The sequence below is a fragment of the Podarcis filfolensis genome (genome assembly GCF_964270895.1).
Source record: "Podarcis filfolensis genome assembly, chromosome: W".
Lineage (NCBI taxonomy): Eukaryota > Metazoa > Chordata > Lepidosauria > Squamata > Lacertidae > Podarcis > Podarcis filfolensis.
The window spans coordinates 27,561,031-27,573,292 of record NC_139619.1 but is presented as its reverse complement, the minus strand read 5'-3'; the positions used below and the strand labels follow the sequence as shown (position 1 = coordinate 27,573,292).

The following is a 12,262-nucleotide window of genomic DNA, read 5'->3' as shown; positions in this document are numbered from 1 at the left end:
TAGCATGATGGTGGATTGGGAGAAATTGTGGAAAAAATGAATCAAATTTACAGCTTGTAATGCATTAAGAGAAAATTTGATGAAAATGATGTATAGATGGTATTTAACACCAGTGAAGTTAGCAAAAATGTATCATACTCATGATAATAAATGATGGGAATGTAAATAAAAAGAAGGAACCTTTTACCACATGTGGTGGACGTGCCCCAAGGTAAAAGACTTCTGGGAAAGGATTTATAATGAACTGAAAAAAGTGTTGAAAAACACATTTATTAAGAAACCAGAAGTCTTTTTTACTTGGTATAGTGGGGGGTGAAATCCCCAAAAAGGATGTTACCTTTTTTTTGCATGCCACAACAGCTGCGAGAATATTGCTAGCAAAGAATTGGAAGAAACAAGATTTACCAACTATCGAAGAACGGCAGATGAAGATGATGGACTAATGGAACTTGCCGAACTGACCAGGAGACTCCAAGACCATAGAGGAGAGACGGTGGAAGAAGATTGGAAGAAGTTTAAGGAATATTTGAAAAAAATATGTTAATATTTAAATCTTAGAATAGCTTTGGAAGTGGATATAGGCTGTAGGGTTAGAAGTAGAAGATAGTGTATTTTAAAATAGTATTATTTGTAAGTGATAAAATGTGAAGATTTTTATGGCTACAGTAAGTGTGATAAAAAATATGGTTAGAAATTATGATATATGTAAACTGCTAAAGATGAGGCAAAATGAAAATCAGATAGTGGGGACTTGGGGAAGCCCACCTAACAATGTTTAGAAAGGATAAGGATAAGACAAGAATCTGTTTGTATTGTTTGTTTTTCTGTTTGTGTTGTTTATTTGTGTTATAAAATGAATAAAAAATTGGGGGGGGGGGCGGACAAAAGAAACACACAGCAGTACAGCAAAAGCAATATACAACGGAAGTTCCCAGCAGACTGTGCTGGAAGTAAACAGACATGTGACATACTATGACTCCACATTGTTAGGATATTTCCGTTCCACCTTAAAAGGGGACAGGCTGTTGTGAGTCACAGCCTACGTATTTCCTGCTCACAGGAAGTTTCTGCTGTTGTTTCTCTCTCTGTGCCTGAGACATCGAAGCAGGCAGTCATGTTTTTTCCTTTGTTCTGACCAACGCTGAATAAAGTTGTAAATAATGCTCTCCTAAGTGCATCTTTCGCTGTGCGAACTCTGCTGAAAGAGCGTGCACCAGCCTTGGAATGTGGCATGTTATTTCAGAGGCTCGTGTCGCTAATTGACTGATACTGCGTATCTACAGGAGATCGATGGATCGTCCGGAGGCGACGTGGAGTCATGATGGCCTCTGTCCCCCTGGCAGTATCCCAACACACATATGTGTTCCTCTTAAGGCGGAACGGAACATCAATATCCTGACATCCTCCCCCTTTCTGTGTTGCCTCTGGTACCTGTAATTCAACACAATTGCAACCTTTGTACATAAACCTTAAGTTGTTCTCTGTTAACAACCTTAGACAACAGATCTGCAGGAATTTCATTTCCGGGCATGTAGGACACCTGAATGAGTCCTTTCTGAACACACTCTCTTGCACGATATAACTTAATAATGCGCTGCATGAAGAACTACTTCCTTTTCTCTGTCCTGAATCTTCCAACATTCAATGACCATTTTCTTCATGGTTTCAGCCAACCCACAGTGGAGGAGCTACAAGTACAACTCCATCTCCTCGGACAAACAGCATCGGAATACAGTGGTACCTCGGGTTACATACACTTCAGGTTACAGACTCCGCTAACCCAGAAATAGTACCTCGGGTTAAGAACTTTGCTTCAGGGTGAGAACAGAAATCGTGCTCTGGCGGCGCGGCGACAGCAGGAGGCCCCATTAGCTAAAGTGGTGCTTCAGGTTAAGAACAGTTTCAGGTTAAGAGCGAACCTCCGGAACGAATTAAGTACTTAACCCGAGGTACCACTGTATTCCTTTTGGTAGATTTATAAATCTCTTCATAGGTTTCTTCATCCATTTCTATTGTTGTCACAGTCTCCTCAACATCACCCAAAATCTTATTTAAGTGCTGGTAACAAGCAAATAATCTGCCTCGAAGTTTTCGGTCATTTCTCATTTTTGCATCAATTCGTTCATCAAGACTAAGCTTGATGAGATCCAAGGGCTCTTCTACAGTATTTGTGGTTTGTTGCTGCTCCACCTCGTCTGCCATTTTTTCAAAGCCCCTCCAATGCTCTTTTGGAGGTGAGGCCAGAATTCTGTGGTTCTAGGCTGAGTGTTGGAAGTGAGAGGGAGGGAGGGAGGAGAGATTTTGGCGACACCCCCAGAGGGCCCGCTGTGTCTTCCCAGTTAGCCTTGAAAAGGCCCTGTCTCATCTCCCCCTTGTGAGCGTGGCAAAAATAGGAGGAACAGGTGGCTGCCCACCATTGAGCTAAAGCCCCATCCCACTGCTGTTGCTTGGCCCCTGCCCTCCCCCAGTGGCCCCCCTCCACGCCCCACAGATGAAGTCAGGCCCAAGGAAGGAAGTTTGCATTGGCAGCTTTTGCCGAGTTTTCAAGAGCAGTGTGCATAGAGCAGGCACATTTTCAGGCAGGTGGGCGACAGCTTAAGAGGGATGTGCTTATCACTGCACCTTCACACCCGTCTCTCTCATCCTCCTACCCCTTGTTCTTTGGCTGAGCTGCTTGAGGCACCTTGGATCATGGTTTCCATGTCAGCTGAGCCCTATTTTCACCTGGGAAGGCCAAACAGATTAAGCCCCAATCCCTCCAGCTGGTGTTTAGAGAGGAACACAACAGAGTGGCTTTGAAGTGAAGGTTTGTTTAGGGAACATCAGAAAGTAAGAAGAAGATCGCTTGTCAGATATGGTTTATTTATCTTGCATAGCCTTTACCAGCCTGATGCTCATCTGCAAAGCATAAGGCTGGCAAGGTCAGACCCTGTTCATCCAGGCAGATGGCCAGATGAAGTTTATGAAGGTAGGAAGAGCCATTAGCTGGATCAGGCCAATGTGCTATCTAGTCCTGTTCTATCCAATGGCTGACTAGATGCTTGTGGGAAACCAGCAAGCAGGATCCTTGCACAAGAGCAGATCTCCCCTCCTGTGGTTTCCTGCATCTGGTATTCAGAAGCGTCGCTGCCTCTGACCATGGAGGCAGAGCGCAGTAATTGTGGCTCGTCTCCTCCTCCATGGATTTGTCCAAACCTCCATCAAGGCTCTCCAAATTGGTGGCCATCATTGCCTGCTGTGGGAGGGAGTTCCATAGTTTAATGTTGCGCTGCTTGAAGAACTACTTCCTTTTCTCTGTCCTGAATCTTCCAACATTCAGCCTCATTGGATGCCCACGAGTTCTGGTGTCATCATGCGAGAGGGAGGGGGAAAACTCTGCTTTCTCCACACCACATGCAATTGTTTATGCTTCCGTCAGGTCGCCTCCGGTCCCCTTTTCTCTACACTAAAAAGCCCCGACCGCTGCAGGCTCTCCTCGCAGGGGAGCCTCTCCATCAACCTCAGCCGTTTTGCAGATTTCAGCCGATGGCTTGTGCGAGCTTTGCAAGCGACACCTTCCATGTTTGCAGCCTGTGTGCCCAGGAGGAAGTCCCTCCATTCAAGAGAGGTTACCCCATTCAATGCATCCCCCCCTTATTTCCCCTCCCCCTCCCCCCTGCTGCAGATGTGAAATTCGTGGAGAATTCAAGTGTGGTGAAGGAAGCCCAGGAAAAGGCCAACGCAGCCCTGATGGAGTACACCCTCTGCAACTACCCACACGCCACAGACAAGTTCTGCCAGCTTCTGATGCAGCTGGCCGACGTCCGGTCCCTGAGCATGCAAGCGGAGGAGTACCTGTACCACAAGCACCTGAGCGGGGACGTGCCCTGCAACAGCCTCCTGATTCAAATGCTCCATGCCAAGCGGACTTGAGAGCGCAAAGCAAGGCTCTCTGTCCCCCCTTCGTCTGGGGAAGAGACTCACGGCAGCAGAGGTGCAAGGGTGGTGGCAGATAGGTCAGGCCCCGGGATTGGGGGGGTGTGTAGGGTGACAGGGAAGGGTGAGTGTCTTGTCATCCCCTCCCCACAGGCGACCTCTCCCAGTTGTGACTTTCATACATGCCATTGAGAAGCTCCAGGTCGCCTGGTTTCCCCACCAGGCAGCTGCGGGTGCAAACCCCAACCCTTGCCTGCATTTTGGTGTGATTCCTCCTGAGTTCCAGGCTCTCGCTCTCTAAAAGCCATGGGGCTAAGCTGTGTGGGGACTGCCCTTGGAGGCTGTTTAGGGGATGCTTTGGGTGGGGGTTGGCTTTCCTAACTGGGCGGGAGAGGAGTCTTCTCCCAGGGTGTGTGAGAGAGGAGGCATCTGCCCGAGCTCCCCACCTGCTCTCCAGGCATGGTCCTCTAGCTAGATGGCTGGGAAAAGATGGAGAGAAAAAGGCCCAGTACAGCTACCCATTGGAAGGCCCCTGCACCCCGTCTGTCCCTCTGCAGGTAGTGGCCAGGTTGGCCACAAGGATGATTTCTATGGCCCATGGGCCACCATGAGAGCGAGTTTGTTGTGCCTCAGATACACTGAAACCACTCTCCCCCTTGGGGCTTCATTTTGGGAGACCTTTCTCCGAGGCCTTGCAGCTATGAGTTGAGCAAGTCCGGTGCTCCTTTTATAGTTTGCGTTGGTTATCTGTTAGTTGCATTCTCATATATATTTCCCTGTGGGTTTTGATTACACTTTGCAGCATTTTCTGCTCCACATATAATGTTTGGACTACTTTTGTGTGTCTCTTCTGGTTTGAAAGAGTTGGAGAAGACAGTTTGGAAGTGCCAGGCTCTGCCTGTATGTGTTTGTTTTTTCTGAAATAAAAAGTGCTCTTAAGTGTCTCCCTTCTCAACATTTTACTCAGAAGGTCCTTCTGAGCATTGGTTAGTGGTGAACTATCTTACCAAATAAGACATTCCAATAAAGTTTTCAATTCAGCTATAGCTCTGTGTGTGCGTGTTTTCTTTTCCTCCCCTCCTCAAAAAAGTCTGCATCTTTGGTTGGGTACCATTCAGGGTGGTAGGCAGAAAGGCACTCTGCACCTGATCAGAGACTCTGCTCAATTTATCACTACATTACAGGTTCAGGGCTGAGTCCTGCCATGAGAGCATGATATGGGTGGTCAACACCTTGGGTGCAAGAAGTTTCCAGCAGCAGGGCCACATCCCTGTCTCTGCACATTTCTCTCCCTCTCTGAAGGACATCTTTTTGTAGCAGATGGTAGGCAGGCTATTTACAGACCTCCCATGGCTGAAGCTGTTCGAATAGTGTCCTCACAAGTGAGCCTGGGAATAGCAGCAGTTTGGGGGAGTTTGAAATTCTTATGCATGGACAGTTGGCCGGCTCTGTACGGAAAGGCAGGGGCACACACGCACGCACACGCATGCACACACACACCACCCTCCCCATAATCCTCAGCTAAAGACTCATTAGTCTCCTGCACTAATTGGCTTCAGTGGGCAAATGCTGGCCTTCTGCAATGGCATTTGTCTGGGCACCAGAATTAAAATACGAGCCACCATTTTTCCTTTTTTCCTTTTTTTTCAAATAATCTTTAGAATGGGGAAAATTTATGTTGTGTACAGGAAAGATAAGATGAAATAGTAAAACCAGTAGAATTGGAAACAAACCTCATAACAGGAAAGATTAAGAACAGTGATGGATAATGAAAATAAGAAGAAGGGAAATGTATAAGGAAACTACCGCATTTTTCGCACCATAACACTCACTTTTTTCCTCCTAGAAAGTAAGGGGAAATGTCTGTGCGTGTTATGGAGTGAATGCCTACGGATGGCGGGGGGATCTGCTGCAGTCGTGAGCAGAGGATCCATGGTTCCCCTTCCTTCCCTCCTCCGTGGCTCGCTTTGAAACAGCAAAGTGGGAGAAGAGCCGCTGAGCGAGGAGGAGAGAGAGACAGAGAGCCTGCTTGCTTTAAAGGAGCAAAGCGGGAGAGGAGAGGAGAGGAGCCGCTTACACGAATGTAAGCGGCTCCTGTCCGGTTGGCTCCTTTAAAGCAAGCAGGCTCTCTGTCCCTCTCTCCTCCCCACTCGCTAAATAGCAGCAAAGATTTTTCAAGCAGGCTCTCTGTCTCTCTCTCCTCCACACTCGCTAAATAGCAGCAAAGATTTTTCAAGCAGGCTCTCTGTCTCTCTCTCCTCCCCACTCGCTAAATAGCAGCAAAGTTTTTTCAAGCAGGCTCTCTGTCTCTCTCTCCTTCCCACTCGCTAAATAGCAGCAAAGTTTTTCGCAAGCAGGCTCTCTGTCTCTCTCTCCTCCCCACTCCTCTTATAAGAGCCTTCTCCTCTTATACCCCTCTTCTGCATTATTAACAGCATCCTTCTCCACCCACCCCACGCGTGTTTCTTGTCCCTTGAGTGCTTTTCCTTCCCTCCCCACTTAAAACATGGTTACAAAGCACGGATCCACACAGATCCTCAGGATTTTTGCACTGGGTCACCCCAAATTCACCATCAGATCACATAGCATGTCCATGGCTACAGCTTGCACCAAAATAATCACACACCCACTGTTGCCTGGGGCCGCAGTGGTGCAAAAACGTGGTTACAAAGCACGGATCCACATGGCTCCTCAGGATTTTTGCATTGGGCTACCTCAAACTCACTGTCAGATCACATGTCTGTGGCCACAGCATGAACCACAAAAATCATACATCCACTGTTTCGTTTAGAATATTTTTTTTCTTGTTTTCCTCCTCTAAAAACTATGTGCGTGTTATGGTTGGGAGCGTGTTATAGAGTGAAAAATACGGTAATATAACTAACAGTAGTGGTAAATGCATACAGAAAGACAACAAGAATTGTATAAACACAAGGATTTAATCTGCAAGTATTTGGTTCTTTGCTTGCAACTCTCTGAGTTCAGCAAAGCCAAACAGGATCTATTGTCTTGATACACTTGTATAGGACATTTCACAGAAGCTCTGATGTGCTGAAGCAGTTGCACCAACCATTCACAATCCATGAGTGAAAATGACAGGGCATTGAGTTCTGCTTCACAGGAACTTGGGTTTACTGTTGTCTGCTTTTTGCACAACCAGTCAAACAGACAATGGTTGTACATGTAGCATACTCCAGAAGTGCTTGTACCATCCGTGGTATCACTTCCAAAGCAAGCATCTGCAAAGATTTCAAGACCTGCAGTCTTCTGACTAGTGAACATCAGTCCGTAGTGCAAAGTCCCTTTCAAATAGTGGGCTATGCGTTTCAGAGCTTTCCAATCCTGAACAGTAGGATTGTTGGCATGTCTGCTAAGCAGGTTAGTGCTTACAGCTATGTCAGGTCTTGAACATCTAGCAATGAAATTCAGCTTGCCTAGAATGCATCTGTACAGTGTGGTGTCAGAAAATGCTTCAGCAGTACTATCTACCTGGTAACCTGTCACCATCGGTGTGTCTGCTGGGTTTGCATCAACCAAATTCAGCCTGGTCAATACATCAGCAATTTTCTGTGTCTGGTGTACCAGAAAATTACCTGTTTGGTCCTTCTTCACCTGCAAAGAAAGATAGTTGGATACCTCACCAAGATCCTTCATGTCAAAGTGCTCCTTCAGCTGAGCTAGGGTGCTTTCGTACAAAGCCTGATTCTTCCAAAACAAAAGAAGATTATCAACAAAACATAAACAATACAGTTTGTTTTGCCCCTCCTCCTTGACAAACACACATGGGTCAGCTTTGCCTTGGTGAAAACCAAGAGAAAGCAATGTCTCGGTGAGTTTTGTGTTCCAACACCTGGCACTCTGCTTGAGACCATATAGGCATTTCCGTAGTTTACAGACCATTCCCTTCTGTACCTGCACTCCATCAGGTGGAAGCATATACAGTTCCTCCCCCAAAACCCTGTACAAAAAAGCTGTGTTCACATCGTGATGAGAAACATGCAGTTTCTCTTCTGCAGCAATCTTGAGCATTAGCCTAATGCTCTCATACTTGACGGTGGGTGAGTAGGTCTCGTGGTAATCCTGTCCTGGTACCTGAGAAAAACCTCTGGCGACCAATCTGGCTTTGTGTCTGACAACCTTGCCAGTCTGGTCTGTCTTGGCCTTTTGCTGCCAACCAGCCTCATTCCTGGAACTACTGGCACTAGGTTTGGTTCCTATCCAAGGAATCAACTTCAGCCTTCATGGCATTAAGCCATGGTTCAGCATCTTTAGAGGTTAACACCTGAACCTCTTTGAAGCTTGCAGGTTCCCACACCTTCTCTGAGCTACCAAGAACCGCAGTTGCTGTCTTAGCAAACTCATCAGCAAATCTGTTTGGAGGTTTGTCTTTTGTGACCCTTTCAGATCTGCGTACTAGACGCAAGTCTTCTGCACTCATCTCCTCTTTCTTAGGAGAAAAGTGGCCAATGGTGAACAGTGGTTCTTCCAGTTCAGTGTCAGATGTATCAGATGGTCTGACTGAGGCCTTTGTGCTCTTGTAGTCTGCTGTGTCATCACTGTCGCTGACATCAGCAGCAGCGCCGCCCACTGAGCTGGAATCTGAACTCTGATCATCATCCTCAGCTTCCTCTTCTTCCTCAGCCTCTTCATCCTCTTGTGAGTGACTCTGGAAAATTCCCACATTTTCAGGGGGCTCTGCTAGGGGCGCCACAGAAGATGGCCGACAATACCATTTCTCCAGCTCCCACGAGGTAATTTAGAGGCTGAGATGGGAGTAATCAGTGTCCCAAATTTTTCCCGGTGGAAGGGAAGATGCAGTCTCATCCGCGGTGCCCAACAAACCACCCCCAAGTTCGTAGAGAAGGAGGGGGTGGGGGCACTGGATGGAAAGCCCCCAAGGGAGTTCGGATCTCCTGGACGCTGTCTCCGCGAGCGCACCTAGTTCCATTTCTTAAGATAAAAATTTTGATTTAAGTTTTGGACATACTTCAAGCGAAGAAGGGGTAATTAATCTGCCAATTAAGCCAGCCACTGAGGTGCCAAGAGTGACAGAGAGGAAGAAAGATAACATCTAAGAATAACATCTAAGCCGGTATGTTGGAACGGAATAGAAAGGAGGGGGATAAAACTTTTTCTTTTTCTACTACGATAATACCTAACAACCCCCACCCCCCGAAGAACCGTTTACATTATTTACAGCAAGTGAGATGGGAAAATATAAACTGTGTGGAAATAATAATACTATATAACTAAATCTTTTGTTTTCTGAAACGTTTGGAAGAAGATAAAAGACTCTCCAAATATTGATATTAGAAAGAAGCAGGATCTTGTTAGCCGCTGGAGAGACACCAAAAAACTTTGGACGGATTCTGAGAAGGGTGATGTGACGCGTTCTTTAACTGGGATCCGCCATTACGGGATAAGAACGAGTTGCAGAGATAAATAGTCTTGGGGGAGGTGAGCTCTTAATTTGTTATTATATCTGTACTTTAAGTCCGATTTGGCAAATCTCCCCTAGAAAGACTAATGTTTGATGCAACCTGTCTGAGAAAATTAATGTGCAAACGCCCAGATTTTATTTCATCGGAACTGAGTGAAGATGGCGTCTGCCACCAGAGAAGGACTTTGGATTGATTCGGCATAAACACCAGCATGTGAGGACATTCTGCAAACAACAGACTTACCAGCTGCAAAAAAAAAGGAGAGTCATACAAATTTCACACAGAAGCACATTATTGTTTATTTCAACTCGCCTGTGGAAACAACTCAGAGGCCACAAAAAGAAGGAAGGATAACAACAGGAAGATTTAAAGAAGGAAATATTGGAAACTCAAGGCAGTAGAAACATAAGATGATTAGAGCCCCACTGAACTTGAAGCATGGGAAGCCCCAACAAAAATTTATAATTTGGCAGAATATTTGGATCCTTAGCATGAATCTCACTTACATATTCTGTTGGAAAATATTGGGTATGTACCTTTTATTGTGTTTTGTATACTCTGCTTTATTTTACAATGTGTATGCAGGTAGCTCAGTTTTGTTATCATTCATCGGTTGTATGCCTTGTATCTTATTTCCAGCTGATGAAGACTATTACAAAACAGTAGTATCATTCTGGAGACACTGTCCTTTTGAGGCTTTTGAGACATCTTCCGTTGAAATTTTTGAGCTCAGGGACTTGAGAGCAGGATGTTGTTTAAGTTGGGGGGGATGTACTAGAAAAACTCTTGGCCTGCAGTTGTGTTTCTGAAGGTTCATCAACTGAGACTTCTGAGGTGGCTTCCTGTCTCCGAATGCAAGAGAAAGAAATGGACCAAAGGAAGTGTCATTTCACACAACACACAGTTAATTCATTTGTATTGTATTTGTTTGAGACATCACTGAACCTCTCTTTGTTGCAAGTGCCAGCTCTAGAGCAGAAAACGCCAAATGTGCTGAGAGGAGGAAGAGGAAGGTTAGACTTCTGCATGCAGTGCCACTTTTATTTTGAAAAATGTCCAAAGGCCCTTCATTATGACCAGACAAAATGTCACAAAATAGTGAGGTAAGCTTCTGAATCCACCAGAGCTCTTCTTCTTCAGGATGTGGGCAGGGGTGGGGGGACTGAGGGAAACAAAAATTTGGCTAGGTATTGAGGCCATATTGGTCAAAAGTTAGTTTTTGCTGTACGCTGCCTTAAAAGGGGGCTGGTTTCGGGGCTCACATACACACACACGGGCCTGTGTTCTACCTCCAAAGTCGGAGGCAGTTTGTCTCAGTTACTAGGAATAAAAAATGGACAGGACCCTTTCTCTCACTTTGTCTACCAATCCCCACACTTTCTCTTTTCTGCCCCCCCCCCTTTGTCCTCCTTTCCCCCTGGATGAATTAAGCCAACGGTTGCATGAAATCAGGCCAAGGGCTGGCAATTGCCCATCTCTTTGTGAAAGGGGCAGTTCTGCCCCTTGGTTGGGAGAGAGACATCATTTGGCCTTGGTTGGGAGAGAGCCAGTGTGGTGTAGTGGTTAAGAGCGGTAGATTCATAATCTGGGAAACCGGGTTCGCGTCTCCGCTCCTCCACATGCAGCTGCTGGGTGACCTTGGGCTAGTCACACTTCTTTGAAGTCTCTCAGCCCCACTCACCTCACAGAGTGTTTGTTGTGGGGGAGGAAGGGAAAGGAGAATGTTAGCCGCTTTGAGACTCCTTCGGGTAGTGATAAAGCGGGATATCAAACCCAAACTACTCCTCCTCCTCCTCCTCCTCCTCCTCCTCTTCTTCTTCTTCTTCCCTATATGTCTGTTTGGGGGGCTAACGAAGCAAGGATGCTGGCCCAGCGGCTGTTTCCAGGTCATTCTTTCCTCTGTCTTCCTACAGGGTCTCTACATCTCCTTGAGTTATCTTGGGAACTTGCAAATAATAACATCTTAGCGTGTTAAGCATTTTATTCATTTGAATATTATCATCACATTTCCATATAATTATCATTATCTGCTAAGTTTGTTTGCTTTCCTTCACTTAGTTACTCCTCCTCCACCTCCTCCTCCTCCTCCTCCTCCTCCTCCTCCTCCTCCTCCTCTTCTTCTTCTTCTTCTTCTTCTTCTTCTTCTTCTTCTTCTTCTTCTTCTTCTTCTTCTTCTTCTTCTTCCCTATATGTCTGTTTGGGGGGCTAACGAAGCAAGGATGCTGGCCCAGCGGCTGTTTCCAGGTCATTCTTTCCTCTGTCTTCCTACAGGGTCTCTACATATTCCTGGTCTATGCAATCTACAACAGCCAGGTGAGAGACAGTCACACTATGCAAGGGGGGGGGATTTGGCACCCTGTTTTCTCTGCAACAACTCTTCAGACTTTGAAAATGGGCTTGGAAGGGTGTGATCAATGGCTTGTGAAACCAGCTAGGAAAGGACATCTACCCTCATGGTCACGGCCTTGGGGGTCCCTGAAATTTGCTGGATCCTCCCGTGTGTGTGTGTGTGGTGGCATTCTGACTACTTGCCATTCTGCTGGTGCGATCTCCTAGGGCAGGCTTGGCCAAACTTGGCACACCAGCTGTTTTGGGACTACAATTCCCATCATCCCTGACCACTGGTCCTGTTAGCTTGGGATGATGGGAGTTGTAGTTCCAAAACATCTGGAGAGCCAAGTTTGGCCATGCCTGTCCTAGGGTCATCCAAGTTCCCACTAGATCTTGTGCAAGCAATGCTAGTTTTCTGCATATACGTGGTACTGTCTTCTTTATGTACAGGAAATTGGGGTGCAGGTCTCTATTAAAAAATGTGGGCTATCATTATTCTGTGTGCTCCCCCTCTGGTCATTTGCGGAACAATCACCTGCTCCCTTATGTATGGGTAAAAATGGCCAGAGAGTCAG

At 46.2% G+C, this 12,262-nt stretch overlaps 1 protein-coding gene across 1 annotated transcript; it reads right to left on the bottom strand.

Annotated features, from left to right (window-relative positions):
* Positions 1 to 1,665: 1,665 nt before the first annotated feature.
* Positions 1,666 to 2,202, bottom strand: LOC310753684 (U6 snRNA-associated Sm-like protein LSm3; the record flags this gene model as incomplete). Its single annotated transcript, XM_083595035.1, has 2 exons — positions 1,666 to 1,728; positions 1,957 to 2,202. The coding sequence occupies 2 exons, from the start codon at positions 2,200 to 2,202 to the stop codon at positions 1,666 to 1,668; spliced, it is 309 nt and encodes a 102-aa protein (XP_083451161.1).
* Positions 2,203 to 12,262: the final 10,060 nt, after the last annotated feature.